The following is a 26,119-nucleotide window of genomic DNA, read 5'->3' as shown; positions in this document are numbered from 1 at the left end:
TCTCAGCCACGATTTACTGTGGGGATGCTTCCAGCCCTTTCTGGGGTCCCAGAAGCCCTGCTACTACTACATCATGACAATGCTAATAGTCATTGCCACTGACTGGACACTGGGCTAGATGAGTTACTATAGTCCCCCCATCCCTGCAACAGTAACTCTTATTGGGCCCATTACGCAGATGAAGAAACTGAGGTGTAGAGAAGGGAAATGACTTTCCCAAGGCCACAGGCCCAGGACGCGGCGACGGACTGCGTCGAGGTTGCTCTGACCCCCGCTCCAGCCCTTAACCCCGGCGCTGTATTACCTCTCCTGGCCTCAAAGCATCCTGTGCCCTCAAGCACCCTAAATACATGTGCGCGGGCGCGCACACACACACACACACACCCCTCGCCAGCCCTTCTGCTGTTCCCAAGGCCCCTTCCAGCCTGCATGGAGCTCTTCTCCGCTGTGACGCCCTTTTTCCATTTCACCCTTCGCTGGATCATTTTATGCCTCTATTCCCTCTGCTAATTCAAACTAATTAAAGTATAAAATAGAATAATTGCTTCCATCCCCAAACTCTTTTCCCATCCACCCCGAGCACAGACTTAGATTCCCTTTCTGGGAGTGGCCAGCCTGACGAGCGGGGTGGAAACGGGGGGCATCACGTTTCTTTTCATCTGTGGTTTTTCACTTGGCTCACAGCCCGATTTTCCGCTGGACTCCCTGCCTGCCTTGCATTAGACACTGAGGATGGGGTAGCGGCTGTGTTCCCTCCCTTGACATCTGCCAGTCGAGGTGCGGTGGAGGAAGCCAGGGCGGACTTTCTAGGGAAGCACCAGGCATCCTCTCCATGGAGCACCTGGGCCATTAGTCAGACTGGGGAATCGGTCCCCAAGCGCTCCCCTGGGACGGGCCGGCCTTAGATCTATGAACAGTACATTAGCATCGACTCGTTAGGCAGTGGTACTAAGGACCCCACACTCACTGGTTCCCCTTCTTAATTACATTTAATTAACTGAGAGAGAGGGAGAGAGAGAGAGAGACAGACAGACAGACAGACAGACAGACACACACACACACACACACACAGAGAAAGAGAGACGGAGGGAGAGAGAGGGTACACACACGAGTAACACTGGATGGGTCTAGCTCTGTGGGGAGATGAACACCTCTCTAGGCAGAGCTTGAGACTGGAGACTTGATTCAACTCGCTTGTGGCACCAAGGATACAACAGGTGCCATGAATGGGGGGGGGGAGCAGGGGGAGGAGTCTGGCTCCGGGGGAAGGTCGGGGTGAGACGAGGCTGCCCGGAGATTTGCGGTAAAGTGGGTGATGGAAGTCCTGGCTCCCACAAGGTCTTCTAAGGCCTTCAGTCTCTTAGGGAACTCCAAAGTCTTAAATCACCGCCTCTAAACAGGACTATGCGTATCCACAACCAGCCGGAATGTCTACTCTCGCTGCAGTGTCTGCCCTTCAGGGAAGAAGTTCATACCAGAGCAAATGGCCTCATAAAACTCTCCTTCAGCCAGTTGTTCCTTTGGTTTCACCTCAAGGCAGTTGCCTGTGCTTCTGGAGATGGAGAGGAAGCCTGAGATCTTAGAGAGAAATCTTTTTTTTTGGGGGGGGGACACACCTGCGGCATATGGAAGTTCCCAGTCTAGGGGTCCGATGGGAGCCGCAGATGCTGGCCTAAGCCACAGGCACAGCAACGCTGGATCCTTAACCCACTGAGGGAGGCCAGGGATTGAACCCACATCCTCATGGATACTAGTCGGGTTCGTTACTGCTGAGCCACAACAGGAACTCCAGAGAGAAGTCTTTTCAAGGGTCTGAATGAGCCCCTAGAGGTAGACGTATTATCTCCATCAAGCTGAGGAAGACGGAGCCCTGAGAAGTTAAGGGTTTAGATCACCCCGCTGGTTAAAGTGGACCCCGACCAGAACACAGGCCTCCTTGGCCGGGCCTGAGGCCTGCTGGCTGGAGCACGCTGCCCCTTAGCTTCCTCCTAATTACCACTCACAGTCCTGATGGGGTCCTGATGGCTGAGAGCTGGAAGGGGCCGTGCAGAGTCTCAATGTGAGAATCTGTGGGGCGTGAGGTGGTCAAAGAAACCCCCGTGTGCGGCGTCGGCCGAGCCTCACACTGACCCCTGTGAGACACAGTGTGACCTGACTTGCGCAAGGCCACCCCGCTCTGAGATGATGAGATGGGATCCAGACGAGGCTTCGGACCTGGGAGACGACCCTGCTCTCAGACGCAACTCGTCAGTTTTAGACGGGAGGGGACTGAGGCTGCGAGGGCTCCCAGGTCGGGTTAGAGCTCGAGCGGGACCAGCGCCCAGGTCACCCGGCACCATGGCCATCGCCTGTCCCCTTGCCGCACTTCCGACGGCACCTTTCGGAGGAGGTCCGAGCGGTCTGCAAACTCTGCACCTGCAGCTGCTGGGCCTCGGACGGATGGTCCTCCTCCCTGGACCAGCCCCTGGTGAATCACCGGGCCACCTCCTGCGACACAGTCTGCGCGTGACAGGCCTCCGAGCTCCACCCCCGGCCCCTCTGACTCTGCCCGTGACCCCGGCTCCGCCTGGCAGAGGGGGTGCCATTGACGAAGATCTTACCTGAGGCCGACGGCCCGGGGCTCTAAACCCTAACCCTTCCTGGATCTGCTCAGCATGACAGGCCACGACGGAGCTCTGCCGTTTGGTGCCAAGAGACAAGAACTGGGCAGCGGAGGCAGAAGATGAGAACAAAGGCACGGAGACTGAGAAACAAGCTCTGCGGACACTTCCTTTAGCCAGACCTGGTGCGCTCTGAGATGACACCAGATCCTGTTCCAAGAGGTCACTGTGTTCCCTGAAGGCCTCTCAGTGGCCTCCAGCCCTCGCCTTCGGTCGCATTCTGAATTCAGTTTCAGAAAGCATCTCATTTGGGTAACAGATATGCAGCCCGAAGCTGCGCCCTGGCACCTTCTCAGTTCCACTGAGGTCTCACTGGTCACTTCTATATGCTCTTTCTGCTTTTCCACTTCCTGGGGTTCACAGGACCCAAGAAAGAGCTTTCATCCAGCGTTCCCAGCCTGGTTCCCAGCCATGCATAATGTCTTTAGAAAATAGCGGGTATAGTGCGGGTCTGTTTGATCCTTCTGAACTTCCTTTTATGCACCTGTCTAGGGGGCCATCTATCCAGCCATCCTCTTGTCTGTATCCTCTCTTCCTGCGGAAGCGTCTGGAAAGATGTTCATCAAATGCTAACATGGTGTTACATTTTGGGGTGTGGGGTGTGGGAACTTATTTCCTTTTCTGGATTGTTTGACTCTGTGTGGTGTGCCCATCTACCATTTTTGTTTAAGAGATAACCGTCTGTCTTACAAACAAAGAAGAAGAGGAGGACAAGGCAGAGAATCTATACACACAGATGCTGATGGTATAGACATGCGGGTACAGGAGTCATCCCTTCGTTAGACGGTGCGCACGTTACGGGTAGTGTCCGAATGATAGGCATGTGGATGTTTCTCCATGTTGACGTCGTTCCCAATAAATACATGCCCAGCAGTGTTTTTTTAGGTTCCACATTCCCGTCTGGACCTGTTTATGCCTCCACCGCAAGGGCTACACGAAGGACGGTTAAAAACCAGGTGGGTTCACGAGGATCTGAATGTAATTTGCATACAATTAGCATAGGATCGTGCCCTCTAGTCTCAAGAAGTAGTTTTCACGTTAGAGTTGCAGCCCTGCTTCCCTGTCATGTGTTCACCTCTTCCTTCCTCCCTCCACTTGTCCCTTGTCCCCGATTCAGAGGTCACACAGACAAAGATGCGGGGGGCGGGGGACTCTGGGCAGGGTGACCCGACAGTAGACACCTGGAATCTTCGCAGACCATCCTGAGCAAGACCCTGAGCAGGGGGCCCCTTGAGGAAGCTGGCCGGCTGGTCCTCCAGGGCAGCGTCCTTGTTCAGCCCAGGTCAAGGTCCTTGGTACCGAGGCGGCGTCACTGTCCTTTTCTCCCTTTTTGGCCTTTATCTTAACCATGCTCAGGTCAACGCCAAGACCACCCCTCCTGCTGACCCACTGTCAACCCACGGACGGAATGAGTGGAAGGCCTTGACCTTGGCTTTCTGCGCCTCCTTTAAGGTTGGCTGAATCCCCGGGTCACGCGTCTCTTCCCCCCTCACCTTGGCTTTCCTTGCACCTGCCTTCTCTCTGCTCCTCCATATGCAGAGCAAATATATAACTCGGGGCAATAACGTTCTGTCCAAAGAGCTGTCAGCCAGCCGAGGGGAGCAGCCCATGTCCCAGGGCTCCCCATCTCTGCAGGCAGAGCCGCAGCTTCTCAGAGCTGGCCAGCCTCTACCCTGCATCCATCTAAGGCTCAGGCCAAGATTTTTATCTCCTTCTGGGGCCTCTCTTGCGTCTGTCTCTCCGAGGACTGAGCCCAGCCTGGAGGCCCGGATTATTTACACCTCTTTGGCTCCCTTGAGCAGCAGACTCTGCAGGCCCGGGAGCAGTAAATCTACCTACTAATCACACCAAGCTGCTCCGTGCAGTCCAGCCCGTTCTTGCGGGGCTGTTCATCACACGCCGAGACAGGGGCTGTGGCCTGGAGAGAGGCTCCGGGAAGTGGCTGGCCCGACTGCTTCTCTCTGACTCCCCGCAAAGGCTTCCGAGGACCCCTGAGCCGCAGGCCCAGAGGTCTCTCTCGTTCGATGGAACAGCTTCTGAACAAAGGACGTGGGTTACCCACACCCCCTGGCCTTTGGAAAGAAGGGCTGGGTGCCAGCTCTTACCTGTCTCTCAGACATGATGTACAGGTAGCGCTGATCGATGGAGAAGGCCATGTCCCGGAGAATGGGGCTCCCATCTTTGAGCACGGAGACCACCTCGTATTGGACCCCGCCATGGGGGGGACCGTCGGCTCGAATCTGCAAAAGAAACAAGGGCGTCCTGAGCCTCTGTGCTCAGCGGCCCCTGCGGGTCACCCGTCTCAGCCTAGAGCAGGTCGTTGATGGAAGACAAGCCCCGCCCCCGCCCCAAGTGCTACCTGAACCAGGCCAGGTGACAAGGAAGACAGAGATGCCGCTTCTTTCAAACAGCCCAGTTTCACCAAGAGGCTTCCTTTTTTTAAGCGGTCTGAGCGAGCTGAGTCTGGACTTGGTGATGGTGGGTTTGTGGGTACCTGTACGGCTTTAGGTGTGATCTGAATACCCCTGTGCAGACACGTATTCTTGCACGTCTACGTATATGTGCAGCGTGGCGTGACGGGGGTGTGTGCAAGACTGTGTGCTGTGCACACATATCTGTGTTTGGAGCAGGAAAGCAACCTCTGCACACAGGGTTCCTGCCTCGGGCAGGCAAGACGGGAGGGTGGGAGCAGCACACGAACCATCCAAAAGCCGGTCATCAAGAGAGTCCAGATTTTAGGATCCCAGAAAGGTCTTTCTGTCTCCGAGAAGGTCCCCTGGATGTGTGCAAATCCACCAGGGGATGCTGGGGAGCCAGCCAACCTGGCTCCGTCTCCCAGAGCCCATCCCGGGGTAGGACGTCAGAAAGGACTCGGGGGTGGTCACCTAGTCTGGGGCGTCTCAGGCCTGGACGTGAACTAGAGTCACCTGGGGAGGTTGTCTGCTTGTTTGCTTATGTTTTCAACACAGCTGCATCCATCAGAATCTCTGTTCTTGACGCCTTAGCATCTTCTTTGCGTTTCAAAGCTCCCCAGGTGACTCTAGGGAGCAGCTAGGGTCTCAAAGCACTGATGTAACCCAAGGGTTTTCAAACGGGCACACCTGAGAACCACCTGGAGAGCTTCGGAAATGCCCTGCTGGGCCCACCCTGAGTTTCTGACCCAGTGGGGAAGAGGCCCGAGAATTTTCATTTCTAACAAATCCCCAGTGGATGTGGGCACTGCTGGTCTGGGGGTTTGAGAAACGTTCCTCTAGTCTGAGAGCTGCAGAGAATTCGGAGTCTAGCGGAGAGAGGCCCTCGGGTCATCAAACAATGACAGCGGGGGGAGGGGGGGTCCATGGTTGGAAGCTGCTCTCCCCGCTAGGGTTCTTGTTCCCAGCGTAGCAGCTGACTATAGACCCATCCTGCCGAGCCCAGCTGGTTTCTTGTCCTCCGCCCATCCAAACCCCCTCCAGCTCAAGCCCACTTCACCCATGAAGCCCCCCCACAACCTCTCCACCACACTAATTGCTCCTCACCCTGATGGCTTTTTTCCCATTCAACATTTTGTCCTCGGAATATAATCAATCGACTCGTGCATGGTATATGTACCAGCTAACGTGTATTGAGCGCCGACTTAAACGGTTCTCTAATTGCCTCACATGTGCCTAAGTCTGCCAACATTCTGAAGGCAGGAATGTTTTTCTGTTTCTCGGAGGACCTGTCTCTGAGGACAAGAATGGGGCTGGGAACATAGCTGGTGATGGATAAAAGGGGATGCCTGAGAAATGCTGTTGAAAGGACATGAACTACGGACCACCTGATAACGTCCCGAGGACTCTTCGGTGCTAAATCAAAGGGGAGGTCAAAAGACAATTTCCTCGGGATGATTTTAAGGGGAAGCCTTCCCCTCCTACTCCCTTTGATTGCTCTCTGGTACTTCGAACCGTCTCCTTCTCTCTGCCCATTTCTCCCACCTCGCCGAGACCTCCTGAGAGCAAGGACGGGGACGTACTCATCACAAGGGCTGAGTGTGGTGCCTGATGCCACAGGAAGCCCGTAAGGATGGAGGAATGGATGCCTCTTCAGTTTGTACCCGCGGGGGAGGGCGGCCAAGGGCATTACTTCCTGCAGAGTGGGAAGGGCAGGACCAGTGCTTCCGTTCAAAGTGTTCTGCCCCCCTGAGAATGTGCGTGCTTGAGGGGCCTGAGCCAGGGCACAGTCTGTGCCTGTTGGGTTGGGCTGGCTGGACTGGACTGGAGCGGAGGGGAAGCAGATTCCAGGCCCATTGCGGGGTGGGGCACAGGGACCCTGGAGTTCCCCGTTGCAGAAACGATGGATTCCTGCTGGACGCCCTGTGCCTAGACCCCAGGCGTGGGAACACTAGATAGAGCAGGGCCGAGAGTCAGTCACCGTGCTGTCCTTATCTGTTTTGGTGGGTGACTCGGGAAGTCCCAGGCTTGAAGATGAGGAGGTGACTTCAGTGGAACCAAAGCAGCTCCGCTCTCAGCCATTCCCACCCCAGTGGCTCCCCTGTGGGTCGGATCCCCTCTTCTCCTGAGCGCCTCTTTTGACCTTTCTCTGTCTAGCAAGGGGCTTCCTTCTCTTCCAAGCTATTGCCTGGACAACTGTCACTAAAGCCCCTCTTTCTGGGGGGGGGGTCAGAGGCCATTTCATTCATTCTCAAAGGGCAGAGGAAGACCAGCGATGATGGTGTGGGGCTAAGGTCACAACCCTCCACCCTGGAGCAAATCTCATGATGGATCCGTGCAGAGGAAGAAACAAGAGTCTCAGGCTGGGAAGAGCCCCACGATTTAAATAAGAACCCTTCACTTTCAGGGCAGCCTTCGCTCTTAGATCCAGCCTGTCCATGAGATCCTTCTAGAAACATAGTAGCCTTCAGTCACAAAAGTTCTCCGGCTATTGGAGGAGAAAGAGCGGAAACGTGGGAATCATGACTTCTGGTTGGCTGGACCCCGGTATTTTGTTCTATAAAGTGGGGAGCTCGGGCTCCGCTTCCTCCTCCGAAAGGGAAATGTCCCAGTGCCTCTCACTGCCCTTTTCTGTGACAGCTGCTCCACCCCAGGGATGTTTAAGCCTCCCCCCGGCACTGGCCCAGCCCCAGAGCTGCTGAACTGTCCTCCCACCCCAGGGCTGCCTGGGGAGGCCAGCTACCCCTCTGCCATGGAAGGAGCCTCTTCCCCAAGAATCTGGGCACTTGCCTGGGTCCTCGGCAAGGTGGGGACATGACGTCAGAAGGAGGAAGGCCACGTCTGGCCCTCCTCCTGTGGTCCTCAGGACTAGGTGGTACCCATGACCAGGCTGGAGCTGAACCCAACCAAAGACAATTTATCCTCACACACCCTCTCCTCATGGCAGTTAGGACTCATCCCAGCCATTACCTTTTTTCGGAATAAGAGGCCTAAATGGGTTTTTTGTTTTGTTTTGTTTCCATCTACAATCCCACTCTTTTCATAAACCAGTTGAAGCCAGAATCCAACCGACATAACTTTCCAATGTCAGAGCCGAAACTGCACCAGAACAGAACGTGTTCTTGGTACTGAGCCTGAGCTAAGCTCTCGCATTTCACTGGGCCTGAATCCCAGGACAGAAGAGCAGTGTTGGTTACGAAGTCTGCGCCTCCCCATTCACTCCCTCGCCCCGCGAGGAGCGGGTGCAGCCCTCCAGGAAGCCGACAGGAGAGGACGAAGAAGGGGGCCAGGAGGCGGGGCCGGGGGTCCAAGGGAATGAGGGGGGAAGCGCTGGTGGGCAGAGGCAGGGGAGGCCACCTGGGCGGCAGAGATCTCTCCTTTCCCGGATGCCCTCTGCTCCGGCTGAGCAACACACCAAAGTGGCTTCTCTGGTTTCTGCTCTCCGTTCCTGTCTGGGGTTGATTTCCGCCTAACGGGGCACGTCTAGGTCCATTACCTCATGTCCTTGAGCCTCAGTTTTCCTCTCTGAGTAAGAGGAGGAAGCAATCTGCTCAGGGTAACTCTCCCAAGATCACACAGCTAAAGGGTGGCAGAACTGGGACTGCCACCTAGAGCCTGATTTCTCGGCCACCCCGTGACTCTCTCGAGGGACAATAATGGGCAAACGCAGCTGTTCCCTGAGTCTAAGGAGTGGGTGAGAGTCCAGATTTCCTCCTTAACTTCTCCTTCTGTATCGGACCCCAAGGCCAAGGCGAGACAATCACCTGTTTCCTAGAGGCAACAATAAACTCCGACCTGAATTTGCGAGGACCATGCTGGAGGGCTAAAGTGCCGTTTATCAGGACTGGCTGCGGGGCCGGAGGATGGGAGGGAGATCCAGGGGAGAGGTACCGTCTGGGCCTCCAGCTGGGAGGGGCCTCTTTGGAATGAGAATGACGTGGTAACCCTACCGGTAGCTGCCCTTTAAATCATAGCAGAGTCTGCACAGAAATTAACCACAGCCTCTTGAATATCCAACTCAAATCAGCATATCCAATTAACGCGCTTACCTGCAGGCCCCTCCACACTCAATTTCTTCTCTAGTTCGTCCTAAATCATGGAGCTTTTGCTTGGGCTGTGCCCCTCTAATATCATTTTATTATTGTTGCTGCTGCTGTTGCTGCTGTTGTTATTAGTAGCAGTAGTAGTAGTGATAGTAGGTTTTGGGGTTTTTGTTTGTTTGTTTGTTTGTTTTGCAAGAGCTGCTGAAGAACAACAGAATTGAGAATCTTCTTCTTGGGCCTCTCAGCAGGAAAGAGATTGGTTTGAGAGCCATCGCCACGCAGAGGGTGGTACAGCTTTGTGTCTGCAGGCTGGGATCTAATCCCAGCTTTCTCATTAATTGGCTATGTGACTTCAGGCAAGTCACTTCACTTGTTTGTGTAATAGTTTCTGTGGCTGCCAAATAAGGGCGGTAACTTCTGTCCTTAGAGCTCAAACGGGATGCTGGGAGAATGAAATGAGTTAGTAGCTATGAATTCCAGTATTGTCCAATATTCATTCAGGCCATGCCTCCGGTGGGCCAGGCCTGTGCTCAGAGCTGGGGGCCCCGTGAGAAAGGACCCCCTTAGGACGCCCCAGGAATGGGAAGATGGACTGTCCTGCCAGTCCGCACACATGTCTGGGCTCCCCTGGGTGTGTGCCAGGGGGCCCCGGGGAGGCTGGCATGGAGAGCGGGGCAGTGCCTCACCGGGACTGAGGGAGGGCTTCCTGGTGGAGGTGATGCCTAAACTGAGAAGGAGGGTGGGAAGGTGGGCTCTTTGGGAGCTTGAGGTGCAACGCAGATATAAATAGGCTATGTTATTGTTATGTCCACGCCGGGGTCTCTTGGAAACCTGGCTTGTCAGACCTGAGCATGTGCAGAAGGTGAGGCTCTTGGCATGTACTCACTGCGCACCAACAGCAGTTTCAGGAGGTCTTGACACTTTAGGTCCTAAAATTCACCTTGGAAGGAGGCCTTCATTATTTAATTTAATCTCCGCCTCAGGACTCTGGGTTTACATGGTATGTGAGCGGGTGTGTGTGTGTGTGTGTGCGCACGTGTACATGCGTGTATGCATGTGTGTGCACATGCATGTGTGTGCGGGTTGTGCGTGGACGTGTGTACACACTGAGACCTTTAAAGACGGCCAAGGTGGAGAAGGCCTGGTGCTGCTCAGACTGAACTTGGCAGTGAGTTAATGAGCGAGCGTATGTGCAGCTGTGCCTTTAGTGCTGCGAGGGGAGGATTCATGCTGAAGTTTATTTTTGTAGCGCTTCATGACCCGAATTATTTATAGATTGAAGTCTTTGGTAAATTCAGTCTCTGGGATTCTTCCTCCCTCTATCCTACACACACTACACGTGCATGCACACACACACACACACACACGCTCACACAAGCAGCAGCGACAACTTCCAGGGTGCCTCTGGCCCTCCTGGCCCCGAGCTGTGTGAATGTTAACTCACCAGGCAGAGTCACAGTCCTGTGGGTCGAGGCTGCCTGGGGAATAGCTGGGAGCCTGTCCCTAAAGGCTCCAGTGACTGGGAAGGGACACAGGAGCCTGGAAGGCCTGGCCTGTGGGTTGCACTGAGCCAGGAAAGATGAGATAGAGGGGAGACAAGGACCCTTCCTGTCCCCTGGCAGGAAGGGGGTCATAAGATGTGTGACACTTTGAGAATTCCGGGGGTCCCTACCTTTGCATGCACATGCACGCGCACACGCAGACACACATGCCCTCCCACACACATGCAGATGCTTCCAGCACTGGTCCCCAGTGAGCTGTCGGTCAATCACAGGGGCTATGACACTGAAGATTGACGTTTCCATGTACAATTATTTCTATTTCTGTGCATGTTAGGAAAACGCCCTAGAAATTCAGTTGCTGGGGGGATGGGCTGGCAGAGGGGAGCCGGGGGCTCCTGGATTTCAGGCCAGGCCAAGGGGGGCTTTCATCTGGAATGGAGGGAGGGGTCCTGAGTTGTCTCCAGACTTCTGCGTGTTTGGCTCAGTCTGAGAACTCTGGCTGCTGAGCACGGGGACATGGGAAATATCTCTGGAGCACGTGCCCTGAGAAAGGGAAGTGCTGGGGTTTAGGTTGCGGAGGTGGGCTGGAGTGGGGGTCTCTTCTAAATCGTGGCTTCTTTGTCCTCACCAGCTGGGGTAGACGGCCAAGCAATCCCGATGCAGTGGCCCCCAGCCTCCTTTCACACATTGCTGTGATTAAGGACAAACTGCACTGCACTAGGGCCCCGAGCTCCCGTCCCAGCGGCTTCCCCTTTGCGGCTCAGGAGAGGGTGACATCAGGGCCCAGGGGCTCAGGAACGCAAACTCTTGGTTCTCCCTCTGCCAGGGAGGGCTCAGGCTCCAAGGCCGGGAAGGGACGGTTGCTTACAGGGTGAATTGCATGGGTGGTTCTGGAGTACAGGGCTCTGGCCCCAGACCAGCCCACCTTTCAAGGCGGCTCCAACTTAGGACTTGGGCAGGTCAGGAGGCTCCAGGAACAAGATGAAGCCGCCAGGGGCAGAGGAAGCACTTGCTTGTTCTGGGAAACAACAAGATAAACACAGCGAGGGATGGCAGAAGCATTAAGCAGCCTCAGATGAAATCAAATCACGCAGTGGCAAAGCCATAATTCCCAGGGAGTCGGGGAGGGGGGAAGCGGAGAAGGGTAGCAGGCAGGAGGGATTCATCAAGAATCAGGAGCATCTTCTGCTGCCGAATGGGAATCTCTGTTTCCCCAGAGCTCTAGCAATTGTTGGACTCTGGGAGTCTCCTTTCAAAGCACGGCCCCTGGGGTGCCCAGGCCTGGGGATGCCCTGGCGGGGTCAGAATCTATCCTCTTAGGCTCCTGGAACTGGGAATGATTAAGAACCAACCTTTAGGGTCCAGGTGGAGGCGGTGCAGCCTTCTTCAACAAGCTCTGGGACAGGATGTGGCTGGTGAAGATTAGGCACATGGACAGACGCCCAAGGTTAACTACACCCTGGAAACGTCCCATTTCTGGGGGAGCAGGGGGCCAAGGAGACGAGCGCTTCCTGGGCCTGGATGTAACCAGGGCTTCTGAATCGCCTGGCTCCCTGGAATCAATTAGCTCCACACACAATCATGGAACTTCCATGGAGCCCAACAGCCAGTGTGCCAAAGGTTAGAGGTCTAAATGTGCATCGTCTCGAACACTCTATGCGGCAGGCTTTCCCATTTCAGAGAATAAGAAATGTCAGGTATCAGCGAAGTATCGCCCAGCAGGAAGGGGCCGAGCAGCACTGCAAGCGGAGGCTGCCTGGCTGCAGAGCCTGCACTCTCTCTTTCGCTCTGCCTGCCTCTGGGGCCTCGGCTTTCCCAAGTCAAACAAGAGGACAATGCCTGCGCTGGGACTAGAAATTACATCTAAAACGTGCTGGGGGTCCCTGGAGATACGTCCTGCGGGGCAAAATAGATCATATAGCTGTCTCCTCCAGTGTGACAAAGAAGGCCACCTGCAGCTGGAAAAAGAGCAAGGGGGGGGGGGGTGGGTATCTGCGAGGGCTATTACCCTCTTTAATTAACTCGTTCTTTGCAATGGCTCCTAGAATTGCACAGCACTTTATAATCTGGAATAGGAGTCTCTTGCTTTCATGAACCCTGGAGGATGGCATTTCAAGCTGGAAGGATGGAAGGGAGGTCTGGGCTCGTGACCACAGCAATGGGATGCAGGGCTTGTGCCTGAATGCAGAAGCCTCCCTGAGATTTTAAAAGGAAAAGTCATTTAAAAACAAACAAACGAATGAGCAGGGGGCCTGTGTATATACCACGGGGTGGAAAATGTGTGGAAACGGAGAAAAACACGTCCACGTCACTGTACTTCTCTTCCCATTGCTACCGGGTTAGGTCTGGGCCTTTATTGCCTCTTATCTGTGTTACTTCAGTAACCTGAGAAATCTCCCTGCCTCCAGCATATTCCTGCTCTAATCTGTTCGACCAAACACCGCCAGATTAATCGTCTTAAAACACTTATTTGATCCTGCCTTTTTTGTATGCAAAATCCTTAAATTTCAGGTGTTCGTAATTTTCTTTCTCTCACTTATCTTTGCCTTCTATTTTTTTTTTTATGGTGAAAAGACACTACTTTTGGAATATGAAGAAAAGGAAACCATCACACCATCCACACACACACACACACACACACACTCACACACACACACACACACACACACACACTATACCTTTCATTGTCCCTATTGATAATTTGGAAAAGTTCACATTCCTTGATTTGTCATCAGGGTTATTCCTTGATATGTCACCCAGTTATGTCCCAGGTTCTTGCTTGACCTGCTATGGCTGGACAATTTACTCTACCTCCTAGATCCTAACCATTCCTCAAGGCCCAGCCCAATGCCACCTCCTCCATGAAGCCTAGAGATATATAATTTATATATATGTATAATATATAGGGCTGCACCTGCAGCACATGAAGTTCCCGGCTAGGGGTCGAATTAGAGTTGCAGCTGCCAACCTACGCGACACCACAACTTGTGGCAACACCGGATCCTTAACCCACTGAGCGAGGCCAGGGATCGAATCCATATCCTTATGGACACTCTGTCAGGTTCGTCGCCTGCTGAGCCACAGTGGGAACTCCGCATGGAGCCTTCATGGATCCCTCTCTCGCACTCCCTTCGTACCTAGCGTGTCTCTTGGCGCAGTGCCTTGCCAACACACGCAGTCGTTATCTTTCCTAAGATTGTCCGTTCCTAGAAAAGAGCTCCACGTCTTGGACACGCCATAGGCCTTTCTGGGCTTGGTCCTACTGTGCGCGGAGCTGGACCTCAATGACACATGTGGACGGAACGGATGGATTCTTGTGCTAAAACCGGGCAGGAGGGGAACACTCGTGACAGCCCACACATATTCAACCCTTATCATTGTTAGATATCGTGCCAAGGGCTTGATGCACGTTGTCTCGCTTCATCTCCCCACCAAGCCCTTATTCTCATGTTACAGATGAGGAAGCTATGGCACAGAGAGGTGAGGTAACTTCCTCGAGGTCACACAGCTGGCAGGCGGAGAACCAGAGCTCAGTTTTCCTGGGCCTCTGTTTTCCAATCTCCAGAAGAGAATGAGGAGGGGAGGAGGGGAGGCGGGGATTCTGTTCCCCAACCGCGTCTTCAGGAGCCTGGCCCGCAAACACATGATACACAGTTGTGTCTGGGGAAATGACCTTTTTGGCTCCTCTTGGACTAGTAAGAGCTCTCAGGAGGAACATGCTATAAACACTCAAGCTGCTGCTGTGACAAGAACTCCAGGGCCACCAAGCTGGTGCTCTGATAGCTCAGAGGAGATACAAAGCAAGAGTTAAGGTTACAGAGATGGGGTCAGACTTGGGGTCTGAGAAACGGGGCCAGAGGCGCGAAGGGCAGTGAGGCCAGAAAGCCTCCACCCCCTGCAATCTGGGGCAGCCGGGGCCTCGCAGGGCTGCCCTGTCTGCCTTGGCGTGTCTGCCATCCTGGCAGAGCCCAAGGACAGAGCAGACAGCTTGAGGAAGGGTCTAGCTCTTTTAAAAGATTCTGTCTGAGTAGCTGCCGTCCTCACACCTTTCCCCATCTCCCGTCCCGGGAGATGGACTTTCATAATGAGCTGCTTCATGACAACAGCCCCCTAATTAATTCATCGCTGTTCTTCTGGGGCCAGATCATTCTAAGCGAGGTGGGAAGAGGTGGAGGGGGCGAGCAAGGATGGTCTCATCTGCTCGAGCTGCCACGGACTGTAGCTGCCCGCCCCAGCATCGTTGCTCAGAGACCCTTCCTGGGCCCCCGTTTCTCTGTGGCTAGACACCTGCTTCTCCTCGATGCCCGCCCCCTCCTGTGCTGACGCCCCACAGATGCCAGGCATGGTGCCAGCACACAGCTCTGCTGGTGGCTGGGTACAACAGTGCAGCAGGTGCCAGGAGCTCTCTGGGGGTGGGGATGGGGGTGGGGGACTGGTGAAGGAGGGGAGCCGGGCTTGGCCTTGTGCAGAGCAAACGGGGCTCTGCCTTTTCTCTGAGCATTAGCGGAACATCCGATGGGCTGGATGGTCAGCAAAGCACAGCCCCTGCTCTTCTATTCCAGCTGCCCACCCTCCCGCCCCCGAGAGCCTCCTACCACCCAGAATGCTGTGCGCTCATGGACTTGGGCAGCCACACACCATGGTGCCCAAGCAGTGGCTGCATTTCTACAGCCGATGGGATTCTCTGCATGTGGATGTGAGCAGGTGACAGGGATCAAGGTGGCAGGGAACAAGCATGCCAGGGACAACAGGACACAGAATCACGTTCAACTCCCCCCCCCCCAATAAAGGCAGATCACATTTGGAGATGATGGAAATGAAAGAGCACGCAGGCCTGGTCTCCAGGGAGAGGGCAGCCTCTTCCTAGGTTTTTCGGCTTCCTTTCTAGATCTTTCAAGCCCCACACTTCACACTTCCCTTCTGATAGGTGTTGACTGCCCAGTCACGGCTGATGTCTTAACTCGTGGGGGGGCGGAGGCCACGCAGGGGCTTTCAGCCAAGGGAGTTAATTCTCACTTTCTTCATCTGCAAAACTGGTAAAAAACAATCCTGCCTACACGACAAGGCTGTGACGGGAACGAATGAGGGAAGGGGTGTGGATGCACCTGGCACGCCGCAAGGCCTGTGCGGAGACTGAGCGTCTTTGACTGATTTCCCCTCGATCTGGAGACGCAGGTGGACCAGACGGAGGAGGAAAACCGGGCGGGGAGGGAACTCCTCGGGACCCACGGGGACCAGGGGTCGCCCCCACTCGCAGGCCTTTCGGGGGTGGGGGGGCAGCGGGCAGTGGAGGGGGGGGGCAGGAGCCTTCGCTTGGCGGGGGGCTGGCAGCCGCTGGGGAAGACAGCCTCCCTCCCGGGGGTGAGAAGGCCTGGTTCTGCCAAGGTCTCCACAGGACCTGGGCTGGGGACACAGAGGGCGGAGGCCACTGGGGCCCAGAGGAGGGCAGCCTTCTGATTCAGACCCTCTGCACTTTGTGAAAAGGAGAAAAGCAAGGGGCGGCTCCAGGCTTTTCCCCAAGGAGAGGGGCTCTGGGACAACCTCCCCACTGCTAATCTGCTCCTTCACAGGAGCCAGAAGCAGCGACAGTGTAGCTTTTGTGCCAAGTACTAAAGCTCCCCCTCTGCCCCCCACACCCCCATGCTCCCTATTTTTTCTCTTGAAGGAGCGTTCTACCCATCCAGGCACTGGAATCATTAACGGACCAGCACGTCGCCTCTCAGAACTCTCGACGATTCGGCCGTGAGCTGGAGCGCATCAGAGACACTGCAGGGAAGCAGGGGGCAGAGGGCGGGCAAAAGGGGCGTGTGGGAAGGACCAGCCTGGTGTGCGCCTGGTCCCCCCACCTGACCCTGCAACGCTCCGATGTGCCGCTCTCTTCCCGCCCAGCTCAGTGGGTCAAGGGAGGTGCGATGCGATGGGCAGGTAAGCGCCCCTGGCTTCCTGAACTCACCCCCCTGGCTGTCACCTCGAGGCTGCCTGGGGCCGGCTGGCGTGCCATTCGAACAAGGGATGCCTCGAGGAGAAGCAGGAAGCGATGCCCCTCATCCTACCCCTCACCTGGGTGAGCAGGGGAGGGACCCTGAGAGCTGAGGTGTGGGGAGGATGGACCTTCCTTACAGGGAAAGGTGGGCTTTCCTTTGCTGACCTACTAGGACAGCGGCATCCAAGTCCCAGGCATCTCCAGAGAGGAAGGAGAAGAGGCCGGAAAAGGAGGGTCGTGGGTTTTCCGGGGAAATTGTGATAGAAACAGAGCAGAGAGAGAGAGAGGAAATCCTGGGGCGGGAGCATCCCCAGAGAAGACACAGGTTGGAGCATTCTTGGAATTCTTCAGACGGTCCGACCATTAGAAACCTGACAGCTTCGAGGGGACTTCTCAGGAGGGGCAGTGGGTCCCTAGCCACCTGGTGAGGCCCAGAGAACTCCCAAATCTCCCAGACTTGCTCATGGCTCCTCCCCTTAGGCTAGGAATGCTGTCCCCTTCAGTAACCTGGAATGCAGCGCAGTGACCGCTATTGGAGCACACAGTGTGTATTGCGTGAGGCACCGAGCATCACACAAAATATCTACTTTAATCCCCCAAACCCGCTTCACGATGAAGAAACTACAGCTCCAAGAGGTCAGGCAACTTGCCTTAGGTTACATTCCTAGTGAGCTGCAGAGAGAGTGGAACCTGGCTCAGTTTGACTATACTGTCTTTTCTTAAGCTACGCGCCTCCCCAAGCTGCCCTCGCCTCTGTCTTGTGTACAGTGTTACCATCTAGTGATCACTCGAAGGCTCTTATTCTGCTGGCTGAGCCCTTTGAGAAGGGCCAACAAAAAATAGAAATTCCCAGGCTTAGAAGCTGAATCTATACAACTCATTTTATTCACCTTTTAGCAGAGTGCCAAGCACAAAGAGGTGCTTAAAATTTTGCCTTCTATCCTTGAATCAAGTTAGAGCTCCAGAAAGCCACAAAAGCATAACCAGCACGTTTCACGTTCCTCAGCAGCCTCATGGACTTGTGTTTTATTGTTGGTTACTCCTCGAGAGTAATTCACTGAACGATGATGGTTACACGGATGTCACAGCATTGGCACTTTCGTGGAAGTTAATAAAAGAAAGTGCCATATAAAAAGGTGCTTCTGATTTTGATGTTGGACTTCCGTCCTGGCTTCTGTACCAGGGCTCACATGGTAAATGCCTTACAGAATGCAGTATCTGGTCTGGGGATTGCCTCTCCTGAAAAATACACTTCTCCTGGAGGCTAAAGATTTCTAGTTCCTCTCATTTCCCTTTTTGATTTGGCTGTCAGGATGCTCAGGCCAAATTTGAGGCTGGGTGCTGATGCCTATATTGGCTTTATTCTTGGCATATTTATTTCCACTCCTCTCTTACGGCTTTGAACTTTCTGGTTTCATGCTAATTTTCACTCCATATGGTTGCCAAATCTTTTATAAGTCACCTAATTCCTTATTTGGAAAGAAGCAGGGTAGGAATATACATAAATGACTATGCTCGGGGACTCATATTCTCTGCACTGCACAAACCCGCACTCCGTCGTGTGTTTTGCTTTGATGTATTCTCTGGTCTTTGCGCTGCGTGTGCAGAGCCTTTGTCTCTGCGGGCAGGTGCTGGCCAGGGGGTGTTTCTGGACTTCTCCCAGGATGGTTTAAGGGTGTGTGAGGTATTGGAAGAGAGGGAACAAGTGAGGAGATTACCACGCACAACTTAGAGCCAGAGTTCAATTTGCATTCTGCTGGGCTAATGAAAATCCGCAGCTCAGCTCTAGCCCTGGCCCGCGAGGCTGCTCCCCAGGTACCGCAGAACTTGTGAGTTCATGAGGAAAGGCGTCTCTGAGCCTGGAGACTCTTCTCCTGGGAGAGGAGGCAGGGACCAGAGGGGCGCCCCCTCGTCAGGCCGCAGGAGAGACTCGAGAGCACGAGGGGCATCTCCTGGACCCACGCGGCCCATCCTTGTCCGCCTGCCAGGCCCCACACATTCGTCACCTGCACTGCGTGTGGCCGAACCAGGTCAGTGTGCCGGGCGCTTGGAGGAGGGTGGAAAGAGAGGAAGGAGGAAGCCTGAGAGAGGCCTGCTTCTGGGCCTTTCTGCCCTGCCCCCCATGAAAGGGAACGTGACAGAAATGCCAGCTGGAGAAGTGCCCCTTGTGGCTCAGTGGGTTACGGACCCGACTAGTATCCAGGAGGATTCAGGTTCGATCCCTGGCCCTGATCGGTGGGTTAAGGATCCCCTGTTGCTGTGGCTGTGGTGTAGGCTGGCAGCTGTAGCTCCGATTCGACCCCTAACCTGGGAACCTCCATATGCCATGAGTGAGGCCCTAAAAAGCAAAGAAAGAATGAAGGAAAGAAAGAAAGTCTAGCCCAATGGAACAGCGGGACGGAGATGCAGCCACTAAAACGTCTGCTTTCGAGAACAATCTCCGTGGCCTCCCACGCGTGGTCTCCTCCACCCTCCCTGCCTGTGTCTCTCCTGTCAACGCCAGTGTCTCTACGCGTGTATTGCCTCTCTTTGTCTTTCTCTGTGCTGTCTCTCTGCCCAGCTCCCAGCCTCTAACACACACACACACACACACACACACACACACCCTCTCCCAGATCCCCAGGAGAGAAGGCCTTGGAGCCCTCCTTCGACCCCCGTCCCATGGACCCTAGGGACAGTCAAGAGCAGAAGGCACCCAGCTGGACCACAGGCGGCCCACACCTTCCAAACCGGCCTGCCTTCAAGCCTCGACTTCCATTCTAACCCCAGTGGCGGTGCCCACATTAGTTGGGCTAATTTTTTCCTGTAATTAAATGGGACCCCCCCCCCCGCCCCAATTCCATCTCTAATCCCAGATAATTAGCTCTCTGATTGCCAGTGCTGGGCAGGAAACCTCATGTTTGGAGAGGGATTTTGGACAGACAGATTAGGCAAACACTGTGCAGGAAGCTGCCCTGGGAAAACAAGCTGTTCCCCAAGTTTGTTGTGAAAAGAGCCTGGCGCTGGGCAAAACGGGCCTGGCTCCTCCAGGTGGCCTGGGCTGCCTCCAACCCCTGCCAGCTTCTCCAGCAAAGAGAAAACCTTCCTCACCTTTCGGGAGCCTCCCTGCGGTGGGCACTAGTTCCAAGCCCACCAGGCCGAGGGTATTCCGGGGGTGGGGGGGGGTCTCCTTCCTGCTCATGGGGAAGGGGGTGCGTGTCTGCCTGCAGGACCGGGGAGACCCCATGTGCCCAACGGGTGATGATCAGAGGTTAACCCAATACGGAGGCGACAAGGTAGCCGTGACTCCCACGGAGCCGGGGGGTAGGGAAGATGCCGAGAAAATGAGGAAGTAAATCCCTCTCCTTCAGGCTTTGGGAGAACGTCTCAGAGAGGCAGAGGACGGGGCCTGGGGCCAGTGTCCCAGCGGAGGCTGGTGCCCGCTCTGCATCGTCATCCGCTCTGCCGGGAGCGTGCACGGGCCCTGGCCTTCGTGCTCCGTCTCCATCACTGCGTTTTCCTCTAGGATCCTCACGACCCTCCTGCAAGGGCACATGTCCTATTAGAAAAGAAGACACTGAGCCCCTCAGAAAGCCAATGACGCCCTCAAGGTCCCCAGCAAACCCCCTGGACAGAGCAGAGGAGGAAGTGCCAGGCTGTCGGCTGGCTGCCCCTGGTCGCTGCAGAAGGCCGTGCCTTCCGGCCCTCGGAGCCTTCCCGTGAGAGTTTGGGCACTTAGGATGTGGGGGCGGGGGTGAGAAACTGGGGACGCCAGACACCTGAGGAGCTTTGGACCGTGGCAGCCAAGGGCTGTGAGGATGCTGAGAGCCCAGTGCTCCCTTGATGCCCTCTCGGACTTCTTCTGACATGGACCTGTCCCTGGGAGAAGCTCAGGATGGCCCAAACTCTGAGGCGCCTCCTCCTCTCGGCAGCGCTCCTCCGAGCCTTGAGGTTAGCTCCCTCTGGTTCGGGAGGTCCAGGCTGCTGTGCGGTGGAAACTGTGCTTTCTGAGCTGGGAGGGAGCAGCATGGCCTGTGTGCTGGCACCTGGGGGATGGCCCGACCTGCTGGTTAAGGCCCCGGCCCTGCTTCCCCCAGAGGCCCCTCCATTGAGCACAGGGCGTGGGGGAGGGAGGGAGGCTGGCCGTGGATGGGTTCCAGATGGGCTATTTCAGGTTTGCCCACAGTCGGCGCTGAGGCTCCTCAGCTCCGATTCAGCTGCACAGCCAAGGCCGCGCTGGAATGCCAGCGAAACCCAAGCTGCCTCTCCGCCAGCCGCCCCCTCACTCCTGAGGCACCAGAGCTGGTGCATGTCTTCCCTGCCCCGTCTCGCCTTCGTTGGCACAAAACCTCCTAGAAGCAGAAAGAGTTAGAGCTGGGAACCTGGTTGATGGCTGGGCCCCCAGCTCTGGCTCTCTGACCTATTTCCCCCTGGGAAGATGTGGCCGTATAAGGTTCTGGGTTCAAGTTCGGGATCTCTGAGAACAAAGGGTGCCGGCGTGAGAGCCTGGAGGGAGGGGGCAGAAATGCCCTGTGTCTCTCTGAGTGTCAGATCCATCAAGCTGGCGCTGACCCAGGCCTGGGAGGGAAGAATGGGGAACCTGGAAGAACCGGCAGCCTGAAATCACCGCACTGCTGTCGGGCTTCTGGACTCAAAGCAGCTTCTCTTTCAATCCACTCAACAGCCTGGGGAAAGGGAGGCCCTCTTTATCCTCATCCTAGAGACGGGTACACGGAGGCTCTGGGAGGTGTGGAGCGAAGCTCTGACTACACGCATTTCCGAAGACCACCCGTGTGCCAAGGACAGTGCTTATGCTTCAGGATAGAGAAACGAATGCGGCGCGAATCAGGCCGTAGAGGCCAGGGGGGGCTTTCCTTAGGCCACAGGATTCCTGGATTAACCACGCTCCCCGAGGGCCTGCAGGGCCTCATGATCTCATGGACGCTCACACGCCCCCACCCACTCACTGCTCTTGAAACAGGAAGATCAAGTTCATCTCTGACTCTTCGAGAGGAAAGTATTCCAAGTGAAGAGACGGCAGTGGGGCTTCCTGCCTGCCTCACGTTCTCTTTGGGGGTCAAGGTTCGGCTCTATGGTTTCATTTCGAAGATTCTGGAACCTTCCACCGTGGCCTCCTCCCTCTGGGGATGGTGCTTCTCCTCTTTCAGGTCTGCCTCGGGTCGGTTCTTAGCCACGGGCAGGCTCGAGGTGATGCTGCCCTGGCAGGGCTGATTAGTTGGGCTGAGAGTTGCACTGTGCTGAACGCCAGTTTGGGACCGGCTGGCAGAGAGCAGCAGGGCTCCAGCTTCAGCAGGGAAAGCCCCCAGGGCCAGGCATTTGAATTAACCACAGAAGCCTGTTCTCCCCTTTCCTTCCGCGGCCTCGAGCCCCCTCCTCACCTCTCCCCTCACACCACATGGCTGGTTAACGGCAGCAAAGGGCTCTCTCAACCTGCTGGCAGAAGAAAAGGTGGGTTTTTTTTGTTTTTTTTTTTTGCTTCTTCAAAGAAGACGTGAAGCTCCCTGCAGCCTCTCTGGAGACTTGGCGAGGGAACAGGCTGTCTCCAGATGCCATGAAAACATCTCTCAAATTAAAAGCAGCCCTGGAAGGTGCACCCTCGCCAGACAGTGGTCCAGAGACACCGCAGGCGGGCTCCTGCCACCTGCGGGTCACAGGGCTGGCCAGGCTCGGGTCTCTGGCTCAGTGCTGGCACACACATGTCCTGGGGCAAGACGTTTCATGTCTCTGAGCCTCAGTGTCACCCTTTTTAATAAAAAACATAAGCAATTGTTATCTTTCTCCTCCCTCCTTCATTTCAGAGAGAAGTGACCCTATTATATTCACAGAGAGAAGGGTCTCGGCGCTTGTCAGGTCACAGGCCGTCTTCGAGCCTCCCTCCCCGCCCTGGCTCTCCTCACAGCCATGCTGCTATTTTAAGTTGAGGCTTCCAGCCAAAATCTGTACTTTATTAATTACGCGTCAACTGCTCTGTGCCCTGTTTAATGCGTTTTCCCAATCGCGGCCAATCGACAGTGAAGGGAGGAGTCTGAATGTAGCCTGGGTGCCTGGCAGAGGAGGTGCAGGAGCGGGTAGGATCGGGGGCCGGCCTGAGCCTGCTGGACCTGGTCCCCCTCTCTTCTCTGTCCCTGGGAGCTCTGGTGAGGCCAAGCCCCCACCTGGCCCGAGCCGCCCTATTTAAAGCTCATGCAGCACCCTGGCTGGAAAGTAGGAACTCCCATCTCACTAGGAAGGGCCGAAGGGCTTAGGACCACGGAGGCCCATCAGCAGGGCGGGCAGAGGCGGAGGGGCCATCTGAAGGGGTGGCCCAGCGACATGCCAAGAGAAGGCTGGAGCTGACACTGGCCATCTGTTCTCCAAAGAGCAGAGAGAAAGGGCCCTTGTGCCGGCACAGGAGAGCCTCAGTGAGACCCAGGGCTCGGCGCTGACGGCTAGTTTCCTTGCCGACTGGCTGTGTGATCGGAGCCGGCTTTCAGCGCCTCTGGGCCTCAGTTTACCAAGAAGGAAAACTAGCATTTACTCAGGAGGCCTCTGCGGCCCTTCCTGGCTTGAACCTGTTGTGTTTCTGGGAGAAGTTACAAGAAACAACGGGAAGAAGCAGAAGCAGGATCTCTGTAGGGGGGATACAAAGATGAATTCTGTGTGCTTCTTGGCCCCCGGGAGTTCACAGTCGGGAGAGAAGGGCAGACGACAATGACACGGGAAATACAAATATTACCAAGCGGGGCCCTTCTGTGCACCTCCCCCATGACAAGGGTTAAAGGCCCACAGCCACCTCACTGAGATGGGAATCACTCGTAGCTCATATGGCTGGTGAGCAAAGGAAGGCCCAGAGAGGTTAAGTTACTTGTCCCAGGTCACACTGCTGGCAAATGGACAGGCCAAGTTTGAACCCACGTAGCCCCATCCCAGAGTCTGTGACACCTGACCCTGGGCACACGGCCTCAAAGGATCGGAAATAACGCACGTAGAAAGCCGGCCCTGCTAAGTGCTTCACCCACAGCGAGGACCCAACTGACTCAAGGGGCCGATCTGGGATGGGCTTGCTGGCGAGGTGAGAGCTGAAGTATGGGCTGAGAACAGGCACTGAGGCAAGCGCCCTGGTACAGCTGGCACCTCGGGTGGGAGTGTGGCAGAGGCGGCCTGGGGAGGGGGCCGGATGCCAGGACCTTGCTCAGGAGTCTGAGTATATCCTAACTGCTGTGGGGAGCCATTAAAAGTGTTAAGAAGCTGACCCCTAACCCAAGGGAGGGTGGCAGGAGTCTGCACAAGCTCAGGAACGCGTGAGAGAAGCCTCAGCTGGGCTGGGCCTGGAGGGGCGCCGGGAGAAGCCACGGACTCAGGGAATGCGGGCAGTGGGGGACAGTGAGGGCTGAAGGAGGCGAGGGGGCGCACACCCGTGCCTGGAACGGGGGGAGGCCGGGGGCCCTAAACCACACCCCAGGGCTGAGGCAGAGAGGCTGATGACGCCTGCATCTCACTTCCCGGGAAGCCTGTTCTGACCCTCCACCCCCAGGAGTTCTGGCTTCCCACTTACAGGTCCCCTTGACTCTGGGACCCTGTCCATCCCTTTGACACCGGCCACCACTGTAACAAGCAGGAGCGCCTGCGCTTGCTTGCTGGCATCCTTTCCTCATCAGCTGTGCTTTGCTCAGTCCTTCACAGGCCCCAGTGCCGAACACAGCACTGGGTGCAGTGATGCCAGCAAACACCAGCTCAACGAAGGGAACTCGGCCTCTGGGCGGGACCCCCTTCTCCCATCCCTGGAAGTCAGCATCGCGGCTTCTCATCACCCTTTCCCCACGGTCTGCGCCTCCCGGGGGAGCGCAGGGCAGGGCGGGGGACGTATTCCTGTGCTCACCTGTCTGCTCTCCCCGCACTGATGGCTTCGGACACCTCGGGACAGCGTTGCCGGGTGGCCATCACCAAGTTTAGCGTGGAAGCGGCCCTGACCGGAGGGGCTGGTCTGCGCGTGCGCGATTCCAGGGCCCTTGGCCGGTGGCCCCCTCAGCCCCTTCCCGGCCAGCCCCTCCCAGCCAATCCACCTCTGCCCTCTGTCCGCCTCAAACTCCTGTGCCCCGTCGCCGACTTCGCCCTGAGGAACGTCCAAGGGGGGAGATGAGAGTCGTGCCCCCTCCCCAGGGCCTCGTCCCCCGCCCCATTCAACGGCGAGGAGCCCGAGGCTCTTCCTCTGCCGTCCCGCTCCTGAGTCACCACCAGTTGCCCCTGGTGGCGTCGTCCTTCGAGGGCTAGTGTCTGATGTCTTCTAAGACATTCCTTCACCCCAAAGCCCTGAGAGATTCTGAGGGGAAAAGGAAGACGAGGGCCTCCGATGGTCGCTCGCAGCATCGGGATCCCATGGCTCCTCCGACCCAAGGGCCGGCACCGGCCCCGCAAACGCCTAAGAAGCGGAGCACGGACTCCTCCCGGGGCCTCACTGGGGCTTCCTTCCCAGGCCCCGAGCCAGCCCGCCTCGCCCTCCGTGTCCATCATCTGGCAGGGTGGCTGGGGCGGCGCTGCTCAGGACACACTTAGCAGGCACTGCCTGACGCTAGCGGCACTAATGGATTCTGTTATCTCACCGGGACCCTTGTCTGCGGATCGGCAAAGCGGAAGGAGGTGGCAGGTTAAAAATACTCTGTTGAGCAAAGCGGCCTAGGTGGGGGCCAGCCCTGGGAATCAGAGTCTTGAGAGGTCTCCGGGACAGGAAGTCAGCAATGCAAGCAAATGCGCTGAGCCTCAGCCTCTCCTTTGCCTCCAATTTGAATTTGCAAAGGAGCGTGGAGATGAAGGCACTCAGGCTGCCTCCTTCATGAGGTCTGGACCGCCGTGTATGCGGGTCTACTGGAGACACCTGCCCTCTCTGCTTGGGATGCTGGGTGCCCAGGCTCTGATTCATTTCATAGCATCTATTCTCTTACCCAGGAGAAGCAACCAAGTCCTCGAAGGGAGAGCATGATCATACCTGACATTTATAGATGTTTTTATTGCTTCTGAAGCGTTTTTCACATACAGTACCTCTCTGCAGCCTCACCGCATGCCTGTGAGGTGAGAATTATTATCCTAATTTTATATACAGGAAACAAAGCTCTGTGTGTTTATAAGACTTGCCCAAGGTCATGCATCTGGGAAGTGACAGAGTGTGCATTTGAACGAGTGGTTTCTGATTTCCTGTCCAGGGCTCATCTTGCATCCTCTATTTTGTCAAGGGTTTTGCTCCTGAAATCTTCCTGTCAGGGAAAAACTCATAGGGCTCTCCCATCGGCCCAGGAAAAACCAGCATTTAATTTTCTTTGTCTAATATTATATGATAACCCTTATATGTGGTATCTAAAAAAAAAAAAAGATACAAATGAACTTATTTGCAGAACAGAAACAGACTCACAGAATATGAAAAATTTATGGTTACCCAAGGGGACAGGTGGGGGGGAGGTGTGGACTGGGGGTTGGGGATTGGCACGTGCACACTGAGGTCAACGGAATGACTGCCTAACGGGGACCTGCTGTACAGCACAGAGAGCTC

At 55.7% G+C, this 26,119-nt stretch overlaps 1 protein-coding gene across 2 annotated transcripts in view; it reads right to left on the bottom strand.

Annotated features, from left to right (window-relative positions):
- PLXNA2 (plexin A2) overlaps positions 1-26,119 on the bottom strand; it is a 212,468-nt gene that overhangs the window by 108,631 nt on the left and 77,718 nt on the right. For both annotated transcript variants that reach the window (XM_047754178.1, XM_047754179.1), the window contains exon 4: positions 4,766-4,900. In XM_047754178.1, the coding sequence (XP_047610134.1) occupies positions 4,766-4,900 (135 nt within the window). The remainder of the gene's footprint in view (positions 1-4,765; positions 4,901-26,119) is intronic.

Source organism: Phacochoerus africanus, chromosome 11 (genome assembly GCF_016906955.1).
Source record: "Phacochoerus africanus isolate WHEZ1 chromosome 11, ROS_Pafr_v1, whole genome shotgun sequence".
In the NCBI taxonomy this organism is placed as follows: Eukaryota; Metazoa; Chordata; class Mammalia; order Artiodactyla; family Suidae; genus Phacochoerus; species Phacochoerus africanus.
This window is presented reverse-complemented; position numbering and strand designations above follow the sequence as displayed.